This window comes from Drosophila miranda, chromosome 4, assembly GCF_003369915.1.
Source record: "Drosophila miranda strain MSH22 chromosome 4, D.miranda_PacBio2.1, whole genome shotgun sequence".
Classification (NCBI taxonomy): Eukaryota; Metazoa; Arthropoda; class Insecta; order Diptera; family Drosophilidae; genus Drosophila; species Drosophila miranda.
In genome coordinates this window covers 7,567,775-7,592,351 of record NC_046677.1, presented here as the reverse complement: position 1 = coordinate 7,592,351, position 24,577 = coordinate 7,567,775, and the positions used below count along the sequence as shown (strand labels likewise).

Below are 24,577 nucleotides of genomic sequence, written 5' to 3'. Positions count from 1 at the left end.
ATCAAATCATATAATGTACCCCCATATACGACCATTTTGTGGCCATTGGAGAGCCAGCGAACCGCAACATAAACCAAAGCGCAATCTCCATAAACATCGGGGAACGAGGAAAACAAAAAGCGAGAACAGAAGGAGCGCCCCGTCGGTTGGTCGGTGGGTCGGTCGGTCGGTAACGATGTCATTATTTGCCAATCAAAGAGAGGGCGGGCGAGCGGAGGAGGAAACGCCGCTATCGGAGAAGTTCAATGCGAGTCTCCATAGAATCTCGATGGAATTATTAAAAGTCACAAAACAAACAATGGAATGTGCAAGAGATGTAACGACTGGCAGATACCCTTTAATGGGAATTGGAATCTGTATTGAATCATCAGCTAGTTCTGATAGAAACATTCTTTAAGGGTTCTGCAACGATCCTTTCTGCCCCGTCACATAGATACCCACAAATACCATATACCCCTCGATTCTCCTAATATTCCACGGTACAACAATAGCTTGTTGTGGCTTCAAGACGCCAGGTGGCGCCAGGGCGTGCATTGTAGAAATTGGATTTGCAGATTGAAATCTGCGATGACGTTGACGTTGACGCTGACGATGACGATGACAACTTCCAAGGACAGCGACACAATAATCACACACAAATGGCATCGATAATGAGAAATCAGCAAATAGCAAAAGGGGAGAGGAGGGGTACCTAACAGGGCTGGAATGGTGGTCTGTGGCCTGTTGCCCCACCAACCACACCACAATATTCGACTTTTTCGTAAACAAAAAGTTTTTGCGTGACTTCGGAGGACATCACGCGCGATTAACATCGCCCCGAGGAACCCCGAGGTAGATTCAAGAGAAGGTAACGGGGATCCTTTGCCGCGCTCTTTGCTCGGGGACTGCTCCTCCTTTCTGTGGAATATACCTTGGGCAGGCCCCTTGCACCCACCCCACCCCATTCCCCGATGTCGTTTGCGCGTTATGGATGGCACATTTGTGTGCTATTTAATTTAAGTATCTGTATCTGCATCTGTATGTGTGTGTGTTGCTTTTGTATCTTTGTGTGTGTGTGTGTCTGTGTCTATCTATATGTTCGTGTGTTTCCGTATATTGCTGATAATCGGCCGATAAAGGGCGACAAATGACGATGACACCACTCCTGCCACCCTGCACCCTGCCTTCCACCGCCCCCGCCTCCTGGTGGCAGAGGTAGCCACCACACATTCTCGTGTGGAAGTTTTTTAATAAGCGACGACAAAATGTCTCGTCTCTGGTCGGGATTCGATTTGGCTTTTGTTATTGGGTCGCTAAACTCCACCTCCACCGCCGCCACCCACCCATCAGTCGTCGTCCCTCTTTGGATTAGCATTTTTATTGTGCTCCCTCTGCCTTATATATGTAAACATACACTCGTGGCTAGATATCTGGCATTCCGTACAGGATGTGCCTCATGCCCCACCCCCCATGCGTGCGTGCGTGTGTTTGTGTGTGTGTGTGTTGCGGGAAAATGTTGCATGGCCTAATTTTGACTTGTCGACGTTAATTTATGGCCAAGAGAGGTTGACGTAAATATTTGATTGGCTTTTAAAAATGTGTGCTGGAGGGTGGTGGGAGGGCTGCTCTGATAGGCCCAAGAAATTGAGATGTTTTGGAGAGACGTGTTCCATAAGCAAACACGCCGACATGTGGGTCACCCCCCGACCAGAGACATTTTAAAACACGGAAAACATGAAAAGTGCTATCAAAATTTAAGGTGGGATGTGGTCTGGAGTTTGGAGTCATTCTATTACGAAATAACTTGCTATTCAACAGTCGATCCTTCGCCTTTCCAGAGGGCAAATGGGATACAATCTTCTAATATCAATAAATACTCCACCCTTCGAGAGGTAAAAGTAATTTCACACCGAAATGGGATACTTCTCCACATTAAGCATGAGATCTTGCACCTTTCCGAGGGGTAGAAGTCCGAAATGCTGCTCCGAAAACCCAACGAGTCACACGTCAAATATATAATTACAGATCCCATTTAGCATTAGATCTAACATGAGAGGATCCCTTTTTTAATGAGGTGCTGACGTTTCCCTCCACGCTACCATAAATGTGTTTAGCCTTCATCTTTAGACATATCCCATACATCATCCCACATGCCACCCTCCCTTCCCTTCCTTCTTTCAACGCACTGATGTCTGAGGGTCTCCCCTGAGACAAGTTCTTGCTGGATATTGCGGCATTGACATTTCCATTTCCATTTTCATTTTCATTTCCATTAAATTAAACACTGGAGGAGGAGCATAAGCGTACGCGTACCACGTACTTCAGATGTCAACGAACTGTCAAATTTGTCAGACTTTTAAGATAGTGGAACGCCCTGTCCTCCGTCCCACCGACACCCGCATCTCCGTCCCATTGCTGCTCCCTGCTTTCCGACTGCCGTCTGCTGCATTCTGGTGCTGTTGCATTTACATTTCGTTTCGGGCTCATTACGTTATTAAATTAACGTCGAAATTATTATTGGACGTACGTGTCACCCCTCCCCCTCACACCAGCACCTACACCTCTCTCCTCCGCTCTTCATTTGCGTGGAAATTTGCATGGTAATTTTGCCTTTTGGCGCCGCGACACGCTCTCATGGAGAGACCCAACCACCACCACACCACAATCTCCATCTCCAATGGTAGCACGATGTGTCCTCTTCTCTTCTCTTCAGTCATCAGCTCAATTATAAAGCGTTTCATCTGACTCCATCATTGTCGTCTGGTGTCATGTCGTCGTCGTCGCCATTGAGATTTCATTTAAATCATCAGCAAAGTTTACATTTCTCGACTTTTGAGGGACACTCCCCTCGAATTGGGATTCCACTGATTGTAGAGGAGGAACCTCTCTTGAATTGAGCAAATATTACATTTGCATATTGATTCGGGGTGAATCATTGGGGGAGTAAGAGGATTTGTACAGTATCCACAGAATTGTCATCTTTCTCTGAGAAATTCCACCAGAACAACACATCTCACTGGACATTGATATGCTATGACTGCACCAACCGACCGAGGTACGCTGCTGCATCACGCGCGACTTGCATAAGCGAGGAATAAGCATTATATCGCCATCTTTTTTTAGTTTTGATCTCTGGAGACACTTTATCTATACACTCACCTTTTTTCGGATCCATATTGAACTTTTTGCGACCAATGGACATTTGCTTGTCCTTGTTGGAATGCTTGCAGTCTTCGGGCACTTCGAGCACCTCCATTTCCGAGACAACTTCGCACAATTCATCTTTGATTTGCTGTAAACGAGAGAAAGAAGAGAAGCCCAATTATAAAGGTGAAAAATGGTATATACCATGACATCATAATCATCGCTGGCTGGTTCTATAAATATAGATTGAGGAAATGGCAGTGCATGCCCACACACACACGTATGTATCTAGATACACTCTAGAGTCCACAGTTAGCAGAACAGAACATAAGCGAACGACTAGAACGACTAGGCTAGGCTGGTGTTTAAATTTAAATTGCGTACAGCGACTGCCTCTATAAAAATTCCCATAAATTCAGCTCACACTCGCAGATACAGATACAGATGGCAGCAGAGAGCGATGGAGAGACAGTTGAAAGTCGAGTAATTTGCATTTCCTCAGTGCCGTTGTTCGTTGTCCGTTGCCCGTGTCGCCTGTCGGCTGGCGCCAAATAAACAACCTACGACGGACACTCGACAAAAACTCACTTGAAAACAGTTTTCAAATTTGTTTTAAAAAGGGGATGGGGAGGAGCACACACAAACGAAAAAATCCCCCAATTTAATGCAAATTGTGATTTAATTGAATTAGAAAAAGAAACTTAGAACTGAACCCGAAAGGAGATGTCGCGGAATGGCAGTGCCATCACAAGGGTCATTCTATGCCAATTCCAATTCCAATTCCATTCCATTCCAAAACAAATGTCGTGTAATGCCCAAAGAAGCGGAAAACGATACGAATATGTGTATCTTTTATTTTGTATCTTGTAGCTGTGGGGGTTTGACGCATGAATGATGAGGAGACCCACGAGACCGGAACATATCAATTGCCCTCAGAGACACATAGGCCTCCCCACCCGATGAATGAATGACCTTCTGACTCATGGAATGAGTCGATCGTATGCAATAAGAGGGGAAGGGGGGGGGGGGGGGGGGGGACCAAGACGTGGAAGGAGGCACACAGAGGAATGTCAATTAAACACTATAAAATATACAATTGACAAATTGCCATGTCCATGTCCATGGGCTGTAATAAAAAGCTACATATACGATATGTAGATACAGATAGATGAGCAGTTGCAGTTGAGATTCAAAAGATGAGATCATTCGGCAGTCGGTTGGGCATTCCATTCCATTGAAATTCTCATCATTGAATGCGGATTTGTGTATCTGCTCCCCGAGGGGATCCCAGTGACTTGTCAAAAGTATCTAGATACAACGCTGTTGCTGGGTGCTGCAAGGTTTCAGAATTCATTGACTTTCGTCAATGATTTCGAGGTATTTTAATTCCCAGAGCGTGTCGCATAAGCAGATAGAAGTGCTCCCAGAGAAGCCTCCCCGTGAGATGTTTATTTATAAAAAGTGATGATCGTCGGAGTGCTGTCATAGAACAAACATTTGACCAAAAGATACATGTATCTTTTTATGGCAAAACATGGCGAGTGTATCTACAACATACAATATTTCTATCGTTTATTATAATTTATGGCTTGACGATTTTATGTCTCAATATTCTCACAATATTTTCCCAGGCTTCCACCTCTTTTTCTCTCTTTTATTTTCATTATCCACAATGCCACACACCACATCCGTTTGCCCCTTAAATTCCCATTAAACTATGCCCCTAGAATTCCCCCCAAACAAAATTATGTTAATTTTTTTTTTAATTTTCCAATCAATAAAATGATCAGAGCTTTACAACTCAATAAACCCTATCCTCCAGGGGCTACCACGATACGCCCCATAAAAATCAATGGAAATAAACATAAAACAAAGGAAAATCCACATAAAAGATAAGAAAATGTAGAAGAAACAAAAGTTGTGTGACTTAAGGAAGGGTTTCATGGAGAAGAGAAGCTCGGGAAAAGGGGGTTTTGGAAAAAGAGACTCTCTGAAAAGGGGTTTTGGTAGGGGAATACGCCCCTCAAAAGGGTTTCATGAATGGGAGACGCTTTAAGAAGCGTCTCTTGAGAGACGCAACAAGTTTTGCGGCATGTCAGAGGAGGCCGCATTCGTTAAAAGACCAACAATTGATTAAAGACCAACAAGTGGACCTGGTCAGGGCAGTGTCTGGAGTGATATCAACACCACGGCGAAACCAGAGAGGAAACGCGGGAGACGAAGGCGGTGGTGGAGGCGGAGAGACAAAGCTAATGAGCGTCAAACTTAAAAATAAACTCGAGTCGGGGCGGGCCGTGGCGGGGGCTTAATGCGTGTATCTTTCAGTCGGGGTAAGCGGCCAGAGAGTTCTGTCGACAGGTAAGAGAATGGAATGAAGTGTTGGAGTGTGAGAACATGCCACGAGGAAGTCCCACAGCAGCAGCGGCGGAACAACCTGTTCTTACGCCACACCACAATGCAAATTCTCTCAATAAAAAACCAAGGGGGAATCCAATTTGAAACGAAAGCCAGAATCGTTTTCAATATTTTTAAGCAGAAATTATTTTGGTGGGGATTTTTCATCAAAGTTTTTAGGGGAATATCCATTGAGTATTCAAGGGAAACTCCTCCGCGTTTATTCATGAATGAATGAATGAATGGCTCTGCTAAAAGACATCCATTGGGGATGCTTTGGTCTAAAAGATCTCCCTATGTACGTCCCTCCTTCTAGCACCTATCTTCTAGCACCCTCCCTTTACCATTTCCCTCTTCTCTTCCTACCTTTGGGTGTTGCCTCAGTATCACCACATCGCTGTTGATCTGCTTCTCCGCATTGCTGAGGTTTCTCTCAATCAAATGGCGACAACTCTCGCAGAGATTCGACTCCTGGCTGCTCCTGGGGCTACTGCTGCAGTTGTTGTTATTCTGCTGCTCCTTGGAGTTGTTGTTGTTGTGGATGCTGATGGAATTCCTTTCGGATTCGCTCTGGGAAAGGGAGCTGTCATCGATGAAGCGCATGTCCCCCGCATCGGGTGTCAGCGGGGAGCTCAGAACCGAGCTCGGACCATCCGTGTCCGTATCGAGCTGCAGGCAGGGATTATCCATGCCGCCATCGCCATCCACCACATCCAGCATGCATCCCAGCGAATTGGAGCGCGTCTTGCGCGGCGATCTCCGCGAGACGATCTCCCCCTTGTCGTTGAGGAGCAGCTCCACGGGCCGCGAGACTATCAGAGTCCTTGTGATCGTCGTGGTGGTGGCGTGCGTGTACTCCGATCGCTTGCTGTAGAGCTCCGTGCGGGGCTCGTCGCAGGGCAGGCGCTTCACCTCCACCGTGCGGCTCGAGTCGTGGCAGCTGACGGTCACGCTGCTCGGCGTCGGACTGGCGGGCGGGGGACTGTCGGGCGTCAAGGTCGTGATGTTGTATGTCGCCACACTCGTGTAGGGCGCCAGCGACGGGGAACGGGGCTTGGCTGGGGGTTTGGGCGGCACCTTCGCGGGCGGGGGAGTGGGCAGGGACAGGGGTAGAGGCAGGGGCGTGGGCGTAGGCGTGGGTGTCTTTTCTTCGCTCTTCGACAGCAGGTTGCAGAAGCATCGCACACAGACGCTGCTGCTCCGACTGCTGCTGCCGCCACTGCTGCTGCCAGTCTCCACCAGTCGGCGGCGATCCTCCTTGGAGGCCTTCAGCGGATTGATGTAGAAGGTGCTGTTGCTTCTGCTACTCCGATCGACACTGAATCCCACTCCCTCCACATTGAATCCCGGTATGCCTCCTCCTCCAACGAAACTCGAGGAGAGATCGACGCAGCTCCTCTGCAGCTGCTGTTTGCTGCCAAAGCTCCCGCTGTTCCCCAGGGAGGGGCCCTTCTTGTCCTTGGGTGGGCGCCGCAGCGACGAGAACCAGTTCGAGATGCTGGGGCGCTTCTGCTGCAGGGAGGCCATCGCTTGGCTTCCGCTGGCAGAACGGGTTCCTTGTGGATCGGATCACTCTATCGGGAGCCACCCTCCATGATGGCTGGGGGCTGAGGGCTGGAGGGTTCACTGAAAATTGTATGTTTCTTAGTCTCTGGGGTTTCACGGGGCAGCCTTTGTGGCACCTCGCTTCAGGCAATTTACAAGTACAAAGCGGCAGCGTCTCCTTTTCGGTTCGAGGGGTTTCGAGGGGATACGTATCCCATATCCCATCCCATAAATTAATTAACTAATTATCAAGTGTCTTCTTCTTTGGCGTGAAAGAAGCCCTGCAAAGTGCTGTGGCAGGGGCAGGGGCAGGGGCAGGCGCAGAGGCAGGAAGTGTCTCGGGGTACAACCACAAAAATTACCCACACTTTTAGTGGTTTCCTTTCCAGCCGAGACGGCGGCGACACAAAACGAATTAAGCTAATGGCTGGCAGGTTAACAAGGTGATGGCGTTCGTTCCTTAGCCTAATCCCAGGACATGCAGACGCTGTGGCAAGGACACCACTTCCGTGTGTCTTCGTGTGTGATTTGTCGACTCTGCGGCTTTAAGTAAGCAACCCCCCCCTTCCAGCCTAGAACTCTCCATCTGGTGTTCTGCATGTTCGTTCCTTTGTCTTGTGATTTATTGAGATTTCGCTTCGTTCCTTCGTCTAATGTTTGCGTTGTGCATTTGTGCTCACAGGAAGAGGAAGTCGGAACGATAAAGCTTGTGGAATTGTTTCTCCGAACAGCAGCCCCGAACAGGCGACAAAAACTCTCTAATTGGAGCTGCAAACACCAGACACAAGAGAACCAGAGATAGAGATAGAGAAATCAGAATCACTCAAGCGAATATGCAAAAGGTTAAGCGAAACGAAGGAGAAATCCTCCGGGGACGATTTATGATATTTTTTACAACGAATTTGTTGACTAATCTGTTCGGGGTTGGAAATATGAAAGTCAATAAGAAGGGGGAGATTCCCCAAGAAAAGGCGCCAAAGGATTGTGGAAGAAAATACAGCGACAGGAAAGAGCAAGAAAGGAACAATGGAACAGGACCAAAGGCAACAGAAATTAAATAGAAAAGAAAGATAGGAACAACCAGGATAGGAACTATGGAAATGGAGCGATAAAACAGAATAAATCGAGAAAGAAACGATGAAAATTAAGAGAAGGCAGGCACTATGGAATCACCGGAAGCAGAGAGCAACAGGAACAGCCTAAAAAGGAACATTTAAGCTCCCAAAAATGGCTCTAACTGTACCAAAAAAAAAACGCTCTAAAACGGTTTTTCTTTTAAGAAATGCCCGTGGAAATTTACTTCAATTTCCATCAGACGTAATGCAATTTGTCAGAAAATAAGGTCAAAGATTGCTGCTGGCAATTTAAAACGACTTTTCCTTTGGAAAATTTTACAGAAAATACAAGACAAATTCAAACCCTAAAAGAAAGGGCAATTTCAAGACCCAACAAAAACTGCGTTTCAATATTAATTAGGGTTCCTTCCGCAGTCCAAAATAAATCAAGAGTTCCCTTTGATTTTAAATAAATATTATCTTAAATTCCTACAAAAATATTTACTTTAATCAAATGTGAAATTCCTTTGGGGATTCCAACCTGTAAACGTGGCATGGCCGTGATGGCCCATTGGGGGGACTAGCCAAATGACAAGGTCCCCCACCCGGCCAGGCTTGGCCTCTTCCCTTGGGGCTGTGCGCCACGCCCACGCATTAGCCAAGTTCGAAATGAAGTCTTTTGAAAGAGTTTTGGGCATCCTTTCTACGTCGAACAGGAGCGAGTACGGGTGGGAGTACGTGATTGGATTTCACAAGTGCGAGAGAGCTGCGCGAGGCATTCAAATGGCATTGCATTTAATGTGATTCTCGCCATCGTCCAACTTTGGGTCTCCTCTCTGTCTGTCTTTCGTTGGTTCCTTCTCTTGTTCCTCTCTGTTTGCTTTGTGTGTGGATATGCATATAGAAACACATTCCTTATATATCAAGTAGCCAAATAGAGGGAGAGAAAAGAAGGCAAACAAAAGCTACAGAGAGGAAGGTTGCCGTCAATGAGAAAAGGAAGTATTTGATACCCAGGCAGAAGAAAGAAAGGAACGGTGGAAAGGGAACGACTAGCAAAGCGACAGAGAGCAAGCAATAAGAAACGGTGGAATAGAAGTAGGAAAAAGAGCAAGCAAGAAAGGAACGATGGAAAAGGAACTCCTCCATGGCTTCCGAGATCTGTTCTCCTCCAGCGTCTTCTCCAAATCAGAAAACACTCTTCCCAGGGTATCTGTAATGAGGCGGCGACCACATAAAAGGCGCGGCCAGTCCCAGTCCCAGTCCCAGACCCAGTCTCAGACCCATCCTCAGGCCCTGCCGGGCGTCGTTGACCAAGTTGAAAAACATTGAGAGGCAGAAAGACAAACAGCAAACGATGTCTAGGGATAGGTAGTGGCAGTGGCAAGGAGAGCACACAGGTGAATGCCACAAAGAAGTCAAGAGAGAAGAGAAAAAAAGATCCAACAGAAGGGGAAAAAACAAGTAAAATGAAATTAAATTTGTAAACAAACTATCAATCAAACTGAACGAAGCCGACACACACACACACACAGACACACACGCAAGAGGCGGCTATAAAGATACAACAACAGATCCCACAGATACAAAGATACGAGACAGAGGAACCTCTCAAGTGGTGTCAAGACCAAGACCCATCAAAGCTGTGATTGCTACCTGTGGAAATACTACCTTTGTATCTGTGGCCGTATCTGTGTGTGTGGGCAGGAAATGCGCTTTGGAACTAATGTGAAATTTAAGCCGAAAACTCGTAAAGTTTTCCCCCCTGAAAAAAGGAAAAACTCCAAACAGTAGCCGCTGCCACAGAAAGAGAGGAGAGGCGTGTCTCCAGTCATTTATCTTGACAATTTAATCTACACTTTACACACACTTTTTACAGACGGAAACAATTGAAACAACTTGCGCTCTCTTAACCCTTTTGTCTGGGCTCTGGGCCAGAGCGAGGGGATTGGCAACATCTTTGTGCAGCGCCAAACCAATTAGAAAATCAGACACATAAACAAAGAGCGCCACGCACATCCTCCGACCGACCGTATAAAAAGGGAAAGATAATGCTGCAAAATCCCAGACACACAGCCAGACATTGTCTCTGTCTGTGGCGGAGGAGAGGGATTCGAGTTTTCCCATAAGTGACTTTTACTTTCCTTCCGAACGAAATGCAATTAAATGCAAGCTCTGTGGGTTTGGCGACAGTTTTTCCCCGCCCTGCCCTTCTCTTTCCTTTCCTTTACTTGTATCTTTCAGCATAAAATGTATCTGCGAGTACACCCAGCGAAAAAAGCCCTGAGAATCGAATAGTTCGACTTGGATTGGACTACAATTCGACATGTTTTATATTTGGAAGCCATATTTAATTGTATTAATACATTTATTAAATTTTATTTATTATTTAATTCAATTATTATTATTTTTTAAATCAAAGGGAATCCTTTTGAATTTCATCCTTTTTTGTATTTTAAAACCCTATTATAGAACTTAAATATGGGTTTATTCTCTTTACTCCTTCTCTGTACTTTTTCTCCCAGTGTACGGGTATCCATGTGTTTTGGGTCAATGCTCGCTTTTGGTGTGAACATTTGCTGCACTTAAGAGGATTTTCCGGCACACAACTAAGACTCTTGGCTTTTGTTTTGTTCATTCATTAGGAAAATAGTGAAATTAGAATAATATTTATGAAAAGAAAAGAATGACTTCACTTTCCCCTTCGAGCTTCGAGGGCGAGAGAAACCTCTCAAGTTTTTAGCTGGGAGAAAAAAAAACATACCTAATTTGTCTAATGATCCAAAAGAAAATAGAAATCTACAAAATTGCCATATAAAAACATAAAGCGTTTTACAATCGCCCGGCGCTGGTGTGCATAACCTCGCCATATGTAGGATATATTCCACGTTTTTTTTGTAGTTGTGTTTTTTGAGATACTTGCGTCATTTAGCTAAATCGAGAAAGATGCAAATTTGTGTCTGTGGCTTGTGGCTGCTGCCGCCGCTGCTGCTATTTTTTGGAGGTTTTTTGCGCCTAAATGGAAGGCAGCGAAACAACAAATAAAAAGCCAAACAAATAGGTATTATAGCAAACAAACGGTTGTCTGCCTTGGGGGGGGGGCAGCAGCCCATAAACGTAATGAGAAAATATCAAAACAGACACAAAGATACACACACTACCGATACAGATACAATATTAATGTATGACCTCCCTTTTGGGGCTAACAGCTGGCTGTGCTGTCCAAACTGGACGCTTCTCCCCTTTTATCTGTTGCTCATTTTCAATACTTTATTTATTTTATTTGGCATTTGGTCATTTTTTATTTTTCTAGACGCAAAATGATGAAAGATTTCGCCTGCCCTTTTGCTTTGAAAATTATGACATGATTTATTTCGTTTCGATGTTGGGCTTTCTTCTGGCAAATATCTATGGAAATTTAAAGGAAAAATCCATTGAAATGTAAGAGAAAACATATGAAAGAGGGATGGATAGGTCCCAGGGGTTTATGCGAAGAAATTTCGGAATTTCTATAAGAAATAATTACATTTCAGAGGTTTCCAGACTTGAACAAAGCAATCTTTGAATAAATTATGGGATCTGTGCTCTGAAAAAGACTGTTTTTATGATAACGACCATAAAAGATAGTTTTGATCTATAAAAAATCTATGGAAAAACCAGGAGACATGCTAGAGGAGGGTCTAAAGGTTTTCTTTTGCAGAATTTCATTGCACTTGGAGATTTTTAAGACAAAGCTAACCATAAAATACATAGAACAAATTAGTTATAGTGTCTATCCAAGTTCTTAAGTGTCTTTTTCTAAGCCCAAACTACTCTGAATGATTGTTTTCATCTCTCGAAAATCATTTGAAACCCAAGAGACAACATATGGAATCAATGGGATATGCCAGACAAAGGCTCTTATTTGAATACCAAACAAAGTTCATTGAAAATTAATAGAGACCATTATCCATCTTATATCCATGATATTCTGTATCTATATCCCAGATCTCAAGACCACAAAAGATGCTAAATAAATATAGTCCCATCTTCTATATGCTCATATAAATATATACAAATAAATCGTATTCCATCCGCCATATATTCTATTCTCTATCCAGTGAACCATTAAGAACGCAAGTTCGTTGGCCCACTTCGTGTCTGGCTCTGTGTCTGGGTCTCTGTGTCCGTGTCCGTTTGAGCAGAGTGTCCGCCAGCAGAGAATGAATGTCTAGAATAAATGTGTTTTTAATTAAATGCCTTTTGTTTCTTCTATCCAGAAGAACGTCCCATCCCGTGCCCGTGTCCGTGTTCGTGGCGCTAGACAAAAGGTAAGTCGTCGAATACAAAATAGAAATGAAGGTGCGGGTACGACACGTATCTGACAGATACTCCTACCTGCCTGCCCTTGCCTGATGGCCCTTTTGTGGTGTATCTTTTTTGGCATTTCCCACAGAGAATGCCCCTCATTAGAATGCCGTCTGTGGGGCGGGGGGCGGGAAATGTGTCTTAGAATGCGAGCGTGGAGTGTAGTGTTTTTTCCAATGTAATTAGAAGGAGGCATTGTTTTTTCGGTATAAAGATATTAATACTTTAGTCACATATTCGGAATGGAATGGAATGTCTTTCGTTTTAAATGTTTGTTGCACGCATTTTGCATACTAAAAAGATACAAAGATACACGTATCTGTGGGGTTATGTATCAACAGGTGCACATAGCCACTGTTTATTGATTGGTTAGGCTTTCCTCTGCCTCACTGCCGCTCCCTCTGCCGCTGCCTCTGTGTCTGTTGTTGCCGTCGATTTGCTAATTGTGGCCCCAATTTCGGGGCCCCGCGGGCTAATTGTTGTGTATCTTGTGGATACACACGTTCCAACTATTGTCTGGCTTTTCCTCTCTACGGCTGGCATTTTCGCACTTGGCACGAGGCTGGTTTTCGGTCAAGGCGAAAGAGTTCTCATTAGAAATTTCCATTCAATCTATGATTGATTGATTGATTGATTGACTGATATCAATGGCTTGACAGGGAGCCAAAACATCAAAGCGAAATTCCTTAAAGGCCATGTGGAAATTATGAGAAAACTTCAACTCAAAAGAAACTCGAAATGGAAATTGGGAATTTTTCCCAAGTTTTCTTCCTTTTTTGGACAGCAAAAACTTTTCCAAATTCAAGGAAAACTTCTTCGAAACGTTTCAAACTAATTAGCAAATGAATTTCCACTAAAAAACTGAGTCCCACACAAAGATACATCCGTATCTAGAGCAAAACATGAAGTTCATTAGGCCTAAACGATGTAATAGATATATTTTTATGAATAATTCAATAAACAGGTTCCAATCCATTTCCATTGAAATGAAGGGTGTTAAATGTATTTAACATTCAAAACACTCATTCGGTGTTCATTTATTTGAATAATAAAAACTGAACTTTAAACCAACCACAAACTGGTTACTGTATCCAAAAGATACAATATTTTCTGCCTAAAAACAACTTGAAGCTGGAGAGCACAAAGCTAGGAAAAGATTGTTTTTCGGAGAATCATCGCTGGCCTTTGAGAAGAACCCAAATTCGATTTGATTTGAGCCCAAAGTCCGTCCATGGGAGGCTTTTGTTTTTCCTCATTTCAAGTACAATACAATAAACTCTGATAAAATAAAAGCCCCAGTCATTGCAACATTCTAGCGGATGTACGTTGTACCCGTATAACCGCCGTTTGCTTCTGGGTTTTATCGCAGCTGCCGCCGCGGATATCATCATCCGTCTGGATGTGGGATTTGGGGAATAAAATGCGATTAAAACGAGTCCGAGCCCCAAGTTAAAGCTTCTCTGAATAATAAAATATGTCGCTACAAAAGATTTATTCGTTGGGCATTGAAGTAGAACCTGTATCTGAATCAAGCATGACTGTTTCTGGCCTTAGAATCCAGACGATCGGTTATGCGTCATAGAATGATTATACTCTGAATTTCCTCTAAAACTGTCAAAATCAGAGATCCATGCTTCAATTCAAGAATATTCATAATGCCAAAGGTCTCAAGCACGTGTACCCACCATTTACACACATTCTCCTTCATTCCTACTTCCCTTAAAGCCATAAAAGTACCCCCTCCTACCCCCAAAAATGTTGGCTACCAAAACAGAGAAACATGCGTTTCTTTGTTAGCCAAAAAAAAAAAACACTTTCCATTTTTCTACATTTGAAAGTGAGTTGCCAAAAAGAGAGAGGAAGAGCCACACGGCAAGGACCGCATAATCGTAGTCTGCAAGCCCAGCCCCCAGCCCCTCTTGCCACCACAAAAGGGAACTCCAGTCCCCGGAAGGGGGCAGGGGCAGGGTCAGGGGAAGACGTGCCTTGTCTGCGAATGCTGGCTGCTGTTGCTGCCGCTGCCAGAGCGGACGGCGACGTGATTTGAACGCGCAAAAGATATATCCGCACTGTTGCTCTCTCTAAATATCTATATCTTTTTGTCTGTCTGCTGGCACTTTTTCTTTTCTTTTTTGTGGGTTCTTTTGTCTGCTGCTTCCTAAATATTGTGTGTGTATGTTTTTTTCGGCTTGTTCTAGCACGCGCATCTTTTGCTTACTTTTATTCTCGTTCCTCGACTTTTGTTTATAAATTGAAGATTTTATGGAACCGAAAGTCCATTGGCTTTTCCCTTTTTCTTTTCCCAACACTCCACATGTGTGTGTGTGTGTGTGCATTCGTGAGGTCCTTGAGAATAGGTTTAGCTGTCGACACGCCCCTCTCTCTCTCTCTCTCTCTCTCTCTCTCTCTTTGTATCTGTGCATCTTTTTGTGGCGGGGTGTTAATAACTGAAATGCCTTCTCAAGTCGCAGATACATTTGTATCTTTGTTTATGCATCCCATGCACACACACATTTCTGACAGCTTGCATTCGCTTTTCTTTTTTTCGGTTTTTCCCGTTTACAGAATTTTCGACTATTTTTATACACTACACGATTCTTCCCCTGACATATGTTTCGGATTGAGAGAAACGAAAACTCATTTAGTGTGTCAATGATTATAATTGTCTCCTACCTCCTCCCTCCTCCCTGTTTCACACGTTGATGGGTTTTCCTGTGGGAAATCGATTTTTGGTTGCATATCTTATCTCTGGGCAAGCCTTATCGATTATATTTTCAATATACTACCCCGAAGGCCACAGCCACTCTGCAGACTTTCTCTTTCATTTCTCTAGTGGAATATTTCAGTGAAAAATTAAAAATGACTCAACTTTTGGCGCTTTTTCGTTTCGTACTTGAAATGAAATGAAATTCCAATGTCTCGCAGACATTGTTGTGTTTCGGTTAATTAACATTAATATTCTTTATAGACAGACAGACAGACAGACACAAAAGTTCTTTAGGCATTCTTTAAGCCTTCCAAGAGCATTCTTTCGTCTCTCGTTTTTCTTTTATTAATTTCGTTTGATTTTCGAGGACACAAGTGGGGGAAAATAAATTTCACTGTGGACATGCATTAATGAACATAAATATTGTTAATTGTTAATTTTCTACTGTTTCTTTCGTGTTTTTCTTTTTCTGCTTTGACACGAGAGTTTTTTGGCAAACATTTTGCGCTTCTCTTTTGGCGTTTCGTTTCGTTTCCTTTCTTTAATGTTTATTTATTTTATGGCCAAAAGGCTCGTGCGGTGCCTGCCCGAATCCTCCCACTCGATCCTCCCCCCGTGTGTCCCGCGCATAAATAAATTGCAAAAACATTGACTTTTTGAATGTTTTTGGGGTTTTTGGGGGGGCCTAAAATATGTTTTTAATTTGTTCAATTTGTACGCCCACAAATGAATCAACATTCCCGCCTGCGACAAAGCGAAGCGATCATTGTACATATAAAGGGGTTGTATGAAGGTTTTATGAAGGTAAGACAGGTGGAATAGGCAGCTTCGTCGATCCCCAGAATCCAACAACAAAACACACAAACTACATTTTATGTTCTCTGCTTAAAGCCTTTGTTTTCCATTCCCGTTTCGCTCTTTCCCTCTCTCTTTTATAGCCATGACAGCTACTGTATCTAGATACTGTATCTAGCCACCGAAACCGCATGAACCGAGTGTGTGGGAATCTGCGAGAGTCAACAAGAGCAGAGTATACCTCGTGCAATCCCATATATTATACGCCACAAAGTGGCACACAAAGTTATTTGCGTGCTGTGTTTCCCACGTGCATTGAAATCACTTTTTCCACCCACAGATCGGAGATCGCACTGGGATCTTGCCCCCTTTTAAAAAAGGGGGTTCAAACAGGGGGTTGGACCACCAGCCACCCCCAAACCCGAGCCGCCATTCGATGCTCTCTCGCGGACAGGCCATAAAATGTTTTGGATGCCGCACGTTTTTTGAGGAGCAACTAATTTATGGGCATTTACAACTGGCTGTTTATCTGTATCTGTATCTGCATCTACATCTATGTATCTATGGTTAGCTGCGGTGTGTTTAAGCAGCCACTGGATTAGTTCCACTTTAGATCCATTCACAACATAAATAACCAGAGACCAGAGACGCAGCCACCACCCCCTCCCTCCGATCCACTCGAAGCATTATTTTAAATTAGATTTTATTCGCCTTCCCAGAGATTGGACTACTCTATTTTTAAGATACAGATACAAAAGGAAAGAGTAAACACTCTCCCTCTCTCTCTCGCATCTAAAAAGAGATTTTAGCCCAGGGACTGGGCTCTGGGGCCCTGTGTCTACGACTATTTCTCTTCATTTGATTTTGATTCCCTTCCTCTCTAATGCATATTTGTGTTTGGAAATTGAGTTGGAATCTATGTGGCACGGGCAGGGCGCATGCTGCATGTGGCATGTGTCAGTGTGCTCCCTGGCATTTTAGCAGGTAGAAAAGCACTTTGCACTTCAGACTCTTGTTATTATTTGCATAACGAAATGGGAATTGGGTTTCGGGTCTCGCTTTTTGGCCACACACAGATCTTAATCTTGGCCCCAGAATGTGGTGTGGCAAATGCTTGTGGTCGCAAAAATAAAAAAAGAAGTAAGATAAAAACTATTTAATGAGGAGAATTTTAAGACCACAAATGGAACTTGAATTTACATTTTATTTGAGTATTTTGTGGCGACTAAAGGACGAGTGGAAGAATTTAATTTTGAAGAAAATACAAATTAAAAAGAAATTTTACTTACAGTTCTCTTTTCGGAATCATTCTGATACTTAATTCATTTATTTCTATTCGATTCCTTCCATTTGTTCCTTTCGTTAAATTCTTTCCCTCATTTCATTCCATTATTCCGTTCCGTCATTCCTTTCCATCATTTTATTAACAAATTTATTTCATTCATTCCATCCCTTTATTCGTATTAATCACACCTATGAATGATTCATTCTCTTCATTCCCTAAATTCCTTCAATCCATTCAACAATTTATTCCTTTCCATCATTCCTTTTTCTGAACTATTTTTTTTTTCCTTTATTCCTTTCCTTTATCCCTTTTCTTCACATCTTTCATTCCCATCCCAGAAACATTATATATATATTCATTCAAATCCCAGAAATGATTCTCGTTCCAAAGCAAATGAAAAGTTCTGATAAACTTCTCCCAAGAATACGATACAATTTCCAAGAAAATGAAAAGTTCAGCCCCTGTACTCCCAGTTCTCCATAAAGTCTCAGAATAAAACAGAAACCAAGACTCCGAATCGAAGATTAGCTGGCTTGCTCTTTTGATCCCAAGTATCCTTCTAGCTCCTTGACAATAGAAAACACACCTTCTCTGCTCTCACTCGGACTCCTTTCATACCAAAAGGAACTGCAGTGTTGCCAAAAGCATATTTTGCCTTAATGGCAAAAACCATTTACAAAGCGGCGATACTTAAAAATCGAGCACTTTTGTGGGATGAAAAGCGTCGTCGCACGTTCAGTGCGCGCGAAACGTAAAGGAAAATCCCACTCGAAAAGACCCTTGACACACATATCCACCCGTCGGTGGGGTGGGCTGGCTAAAAGCCTCCTTCGACTGCTCCAGTTTCCAGTTTTTCCACCTCATCATCAATCCCCACCGACAATAGTCGGGGCCGCTTTCTCTATAGCGAGTGTTATAGTGCCCGCTCTCGTGTGTACTTTGCATTTTGTATCGAACGCTGGAAAACATTAGGTTTCGCGTGAATCAACAATGAATGGATTCAATGATTCATAGTACAATACACACGGACACGGACACGGTCTCGACTCTTAATGAGACGCCGCATTCATGTGCCAAGCTAAACGTCCCCACACACAGAGTATCTATATAATTGGACAACAGTCCAGAGAAAGGGAGAACTTGGGAGGCAGAGAGCTCCCTGCTGCTGCATAATCAAAGATGAGGTCAATGTAATCGAGAATAATGCCACAAGACGACTGACCGGCAACAAGAGGGGGGGGCAACAAGTTTTATTATTTAAAAAGCTAATTACAGCCTGGGAGTCAAAAAAGCGTTGTGTCAAGTATCTGTAAGATACATTTTTGCATAATTTCCCCATGCAAATGACCAGGAAAAAGCTAAACGAACGGGGAATGTAAAGAAAGCGAAAGAAGGAAGAACAAAGACGAAATAATTCGAAAAATAAACAAACAAAAAAAGTACAGTTGCCACATTACAGCAACTTGTTGCATGGGAACGTAATGGAATGAAACACATTTGTCATCTTTCTTTGTCTCTCTTTGGAGTCTCTGATGCTATCTCTATCTGTCACTCCCCAATTCTCGCCTGGATCTCGTGGGTCTTGAGTGCCTCGTCATTGTCTCCATCTCCGTCTCTATCTCTCGCTGTCCCTGTCTCTCCATCTCTGGAGTCTCCTGCTGGAGTTTGGAGTCTTGTGTGTGTGGCCGCATTTGCATCTGAGTCTGCATTCGCCTCCTCCTCCTCCCGGTGGCGCATTGCAGTTTAGATGAAATTGCCTAGATTGTAGGCCTAGGAGATACATTGCGTTCGTTCCGTCAGTGACTCATGCGAGCACTATGCCATGCCCTGCCACTGCTACGATTGTTTGCCCCATGTTTATGACACACGCAGCAGCAACAGCAGCGGCAGTCACTGGAACGCACAGGAGCAGTGCAGGGCAGTGCCTCGCCTTCTGACTTGTGTGTTGCATAAATCAGAAAGTAGATAAAGAAAATTGCAACTACATTTGTGGCAGAGACACACACACGCACACGCACACACAACACCAAGTCCAGAAGACCAGAGATAAGTGGCACTGCCGAGATAGAGATATTAGCAGTTCTTAAAGTGCCACAAATATTGCCACAACTTTGGATTCGGACCGGGGGGCAAGCGTAATCCACTTACGACACCAAAACGGAAGTTGACACTGTGCCCCACAAAGAGAGTTGGGGGGGGGGGGGAGGGTCTAAACGAACAGTGGATGCCGTCTCTTGCGATCAAAGTGCTGTCGATATGCGATGGGGGGTTCCACATATTAAATGTTTACCCAAACAAAATGTTGGGTTTTCTTACCGATATCTTATGAAACGGGGGATCAACAAAGCTGAGAAGAGTGTCGGGCATCGAAAGGATCTCTACTGGGTAGATATATCTACATGTTTTACGAATATCGCCGTATGATAACAACCCACTATTCCCATAGATGTCATTCTGACATCTAGTCTGACACCAGACAATAGAGCAATAATTAGGGAACCATCAATCAATCATCGAAAGATTTGCTCCCTTGGTGATCTCTGCTCATGGAACCATTCCCTAATTTGATCTCTTGATCGTAGATCCACTTCGCAATTGATATTCCAACTCCTTCCCTGATTTTTAGCGCCTCAGTGCCACTCCCTTGACCTCTCATTGAACTCTGATTCTAGTTTTTTGCAATTCGCAAACGAAAACCTTAATTGCTTTATTCAATTTTGTCAATCTCTGTATTCGTTGCGCCACTCTTCGAATAAACAAGTAAACAAAATTAAGACCAAAAATAACAACAACAAATCCCCCCATTCCTCCCTCCCCGTGTGTGGGGCTGAATACAAGAAAAAACCCATTGAAGAGGGGGGGCCAGAAATTGCAATAAATTAATTTAATGGCAACGAAAACAGAGACACCCAAGAAGGGGGGGGAGGGGAAGAAGAAAACCAATACAAAGCAGAGGAATAGAAAAAACAAGGAGTACAAAAAGTAAGCAGTAAAAGGCTAGCCGTAGGGGCATTTGATACCCTAGCTCCTAGGAGATCCATCATTTCCAAAAGAAACCTTGGAAGAGGTGTGGAGGATCTTTCATTCTCTTCATTGGAGTATCTTCAATCTGTATTCGTAGAAGTATCTCCAAGCAAACATCTTCTAAAAGTCGAAATACCCTCCTTAAAGGGTACCTCAATAGTCAACACTCGCGATTCGCCACAGAGAAGTGCGAAGCAACTGTTCAAATGGACTGTTAATTGCTTACAATGGGTATTGGCAGAGTCGTGGAGAAGTCAATAGAACAACAGAGAGGAGTGGAGTCTGTCCAAAGCCCAGAGTAAACCAAGCGAAGCGAAACGAAAGGGAAGGGAAGACGGGAAGGTCAGTCATTGATCTCTGTTTTGGGTGGACAAAGACAAAGCCACGCCCGAGAGACACACCAGACAGTAGCCCGAAAGGAAGGGTTAAAGAAGAAGCAAAGACGTGCAAAATATGAAGGAAAGAAAAGACATCCAAAGAGTTTGGAATATCCTCAGCGAAAGGGTTAGCAGTTGGTCCTTGTTGGTCCTCTATAAACATTTTTATTAGTTTCGGTTTCAGCTTTTTTCAGATGCGCATTTGAAATTCGAAACCCACGAAAGGGGGAGGACCAGGGGAAGGGAGCTCTCTAGCGCCATATGTGGTGTTTGTGCATGCAAAATATATTTATTCCCCGAGCAAACAAAACCCTGTGGGTACCCTCCTCCTTCTGGTCCTCTTGTGCGGCAGTCTGTGGCACGCGAAAGGAAGTTGCTTTGAAATGCTATAAAATTGCCTTTTCTATCGGTTTTTGGGTATAATTAGCATTTGCCGCCACCGCCTGCCAGCAGCTGTTTGAATGCGGGGGAGGATTGAGGGGAAAGGAAACCTTAGACCCCACAGTCCCACATCCCATATCACATAGCCCATAGACCATATGGTGGTGCACTTTACAGCCAAACAATTGCACTTTCGTATCTTGTATCTACATATTGTTTATTGTAATGGTTTATTGTTATGGCTAGAGCCATGGGTGGAAGATACTTTGGCTTGAAAACCCAAGAAATTGCTTTTAAATGGAATTGTGTTGAAAGTATCCTGAGACTTGTTCCTTCTATAATTCTGAATCGTTTATCAATGGTATTTTTCCTTTGTTTTCATATTTTTCTACTCTCTGTTCTGTTTCTGTGTTTCATTTGTAAATGCGTTACATGCTGTTCCATTCCTGTGTTCCATTTAAGCTTAAAACTCCATCTACAGCTTAGAAAGTGTATTCCCTGCATTTCGTTCATGACTCATGCACTTTCCCGTGCCCTCAAACGGCTGCCCCTGTAATTAAACATCGATTGGGCTTCCCCCCAATATATTACAACATGATATTTTACGAAAATTCAATAGTGCAATCCACCCACGCGTCGGACGAGGGTCTCCCCCGTCTGAAAATGCACCCTGGTCTGATGTCTGAGGCAATTAGCTCGGGTCTGACGCCATGCCATGCATGCACCAAAATATGGCATGAGGCTTGAGGCCTGAGGCATACGGCACGCCACTCACTTTGCATTGCCCTTCAAAATAGGGAGAGAATATGGTTAGGTTACATGAAGTACGTTTTTATTGTCTTCCAAAGTCAAGGCGCACTCCGGCGATAAACGCATATGCACAGATACTTTTGTATCTATAAACCATATATATATGTATATATGTATCTTTGTAAAAGAGAAAGAGCCCTTTAAACAAGAGACCAACGTTAGGTACGTGCCGTGCTGAGGGACTATAAAATTAATTATGCCCCCGACTTAATGGCTTTTTCTCCAGTTTATAGATTTATGAAATGAGCAGAGAAGTACCTCTGGGCCGGCCACTCTTCAGTCTTCAGTATCTGTAATTGTTTTTCGCATGAAGTGACCATAAAACTAGGCTTAGAGATTATCTCTGGAATAAATATTCTTTTCGCTTGAGGGGAGGACATAAATCACAGACACAAAAAGGTGTATGCCCCTCAGTTGATTATTTCCGTCTAATCTAATTATTGCTGATATTTTTCGCATTTTGTTAATCATCTGTTTTCGCCATGAATATAATACCTCACTTTGTCTAGACCCTAGAGGGGTTCGGTCCGGTTCGGATCCGTGTTGTGTGCATTGATTGAGATCTCTCGTTGGCATCGCTTTAATTGATTCCGAAATGCGCAGCCAGTCTGCGTCTCTGTCTGTGTGGCAGTGGCATCATTTGTAACGCCTTTCATCCGCTCATCATCTCGATGTAAATTGCTTGTTGTTTTGATGCCAGTTTTAGCAGCAGGCCTCCATTTCGTGTGATGTACAGGAAATGCCCCAAGTTCACCGCAAAATGTGACCCAAGGAAAATGCTGTTTGTTTTGGCCTCCGAAAAAATATTGTAACATTACCAAAATGTTATAGCAACAAACATTCAAATTACACACACGATCTATTCACAGAAATGAAACTATAACCCGAAACGAGTCCGCAGATACTTTTCGTGACTTTTTCCCAGACATTAGTTCTGTGCGGAATATTGGATTTCCTTTGAATGAATCCAACACTCGAAAAATATTGCTGGCGCGTGCAAAATCCGACGCGTCTGTAGAGCGTTTTTATGGAACCCTTGTTTGCCAGCGTCCAAGGTTTTTGCTGCCTCTGCCACTGTCTCTGTGTGTGTGTGTGTGTGTGTGTGTGTATTCTGAGGCGTCTCCCAGACAGCCGTCGAATGTTTAAATTACAATTGAGATTCAAATTGAGGAAGGTTTCATTTTCATTTTCATGTGTTGTTGAGGCTCAAAATTAGCCTCATTTTGTTAGCCACTTGGGTTTTAACTGCCAGTTAAATGGAGGGTCATGTTTGGGAGAGGCTGCAAATGTTGAATCAAATTTCCACTTGAAGAAGACCCTAATTATAGCAACCTTTTTGGGGAAGTTGGTCGAATTTCTGTTCAAATCCCAACTTAAAGCCCAAAAAAGACCCAAAAAAGTCTCCCAAAAGTTCGTTAAAAATAATGTAATTTCTGGTTACCGAAAATCGAATACAAATCGTTGGCTGTAGTCGGGCCAGCAAAAAACCGCGAGTTTACCGGTGGCAATATCCGCTAACTGCTTTGCACCTGCCTGCCGTTGATTATGGCCGGCGCTGTACGCTGTGGTCGGTCGGGTCGGTCGCCTACTAACTGGGCGAACACGTGTCCGAGGTGCTGCAGTTTTTCGTGGGCTAATGGACCTTTTTGGAAAATTGAATGCATTTTTGCCACGTCACAAAACACGAGGGTGTGGGGGGGCATGGTTCTGGGCCAGGTCTGCGCTGCGGCGTTGCATTTGCATTAAATGTTAATGGCAAAATGCAATTATTTTCGCACACACAACGACCCGAGGGGACACACCGCACATTAAGCACTCGTCGGCACACGCGTTGCGCATGTTCGTTGACAATTAATGCCCGTTTTTCTTGCTCTTTTGTGGCAGTCTCTGGTCTCCGCTGCTGCTGCTGTTGCTGCTGCTGTCTGTGTCTAAAAATGGCCTGGGCCTGGTCCTGGGCCACACCACACCCCATAAACAAGTATGAGCCCAATTTTGCATTAATTTCCGCATAACTCGGACACAACACACACGAAAAATTGAAACGGCAAAGGCGGCTGTCAAAGAGATAATCAACTATGAAAAGCTGACCAGACCGCTGAACAGAAGCCGGGGGGAAATTCTTGCACGGCAGCCAGTCATTGGGTGACCCCCGGCCACAAAAGCCATCCATGACTTAAACGAATGCATCCGCTGGGGCATGCATGGCTGCTGCTGCATCGTTGACACAAAACTGCAGCCACAAAACAACAACAACAACAACAACAGGATGGGGGGAGCAGTGGGTAGCCAGGAAGGTCGAAGCAGGGAATGCTCTTACCACAGAAAGATATTCCCCCCCAAATTCCAACTTTATTCCTTTTTCTTTTTCTGTTCATTACGATCGAAGTTACATCGTTATAGTGGTAGCCTCCTCGTTAAAGGGTATCCATACTGCAAAATTCCAATCATGCATTGCACTCTACTGAACTCTTCTGCTGCTGCCGCCGCTGTTGCATGTTGCTTCTTTTTCATCATCCTCTCTCTCTATCTCTCTCGCTTCATTCATTCAACTTGATTATGGGTGTCGTCCGTCGCGGTTGAGGTCCGTGTGGCACTTTGATGTTGTTTTAGTGGCTCTCCGCTCTTCTCCCTCCCTTCTGCTGCTGTCCGTAGAGGTTATTATCCCCTGATTAACCACAATTGCTGACTGACTGACTGGCACTGGTCCTCTTCTTTTTCTGCTCTCTGCACTAAA

The 24,577-nt window shown here is 43.9% G+C and overlaps 1 protein-coding gene across 3 annotated transcripts in view; it reads right to left on the bottom strand.

Moving 5' to 3' along the window:
- LOC108162736 (cytohesin-1) overlaps positions 1-24,577 on the bottom strand; it is a 38,267-nt gene that overhangs the window by 3,802 nt on the left and 9,888 nt on the right. For 2 of the 3 annotated variants that reach the window (XM_017297612.2, XM_017297613.2), the window contains one exon: positions 3,139-3,271. In XM_017297612.2, the coding sequence (XP_017153101.1) occupies positions 3,139-3,271 (133 nt within the window). Of the gene's footprint in view, positions 1-3,138; positions 3,272-5,883; positions 7,144-24,577 lie in introns of all 3 variants that reach the window. The other variant, XM_017297611.2, reaches the window with a different exon arrangement.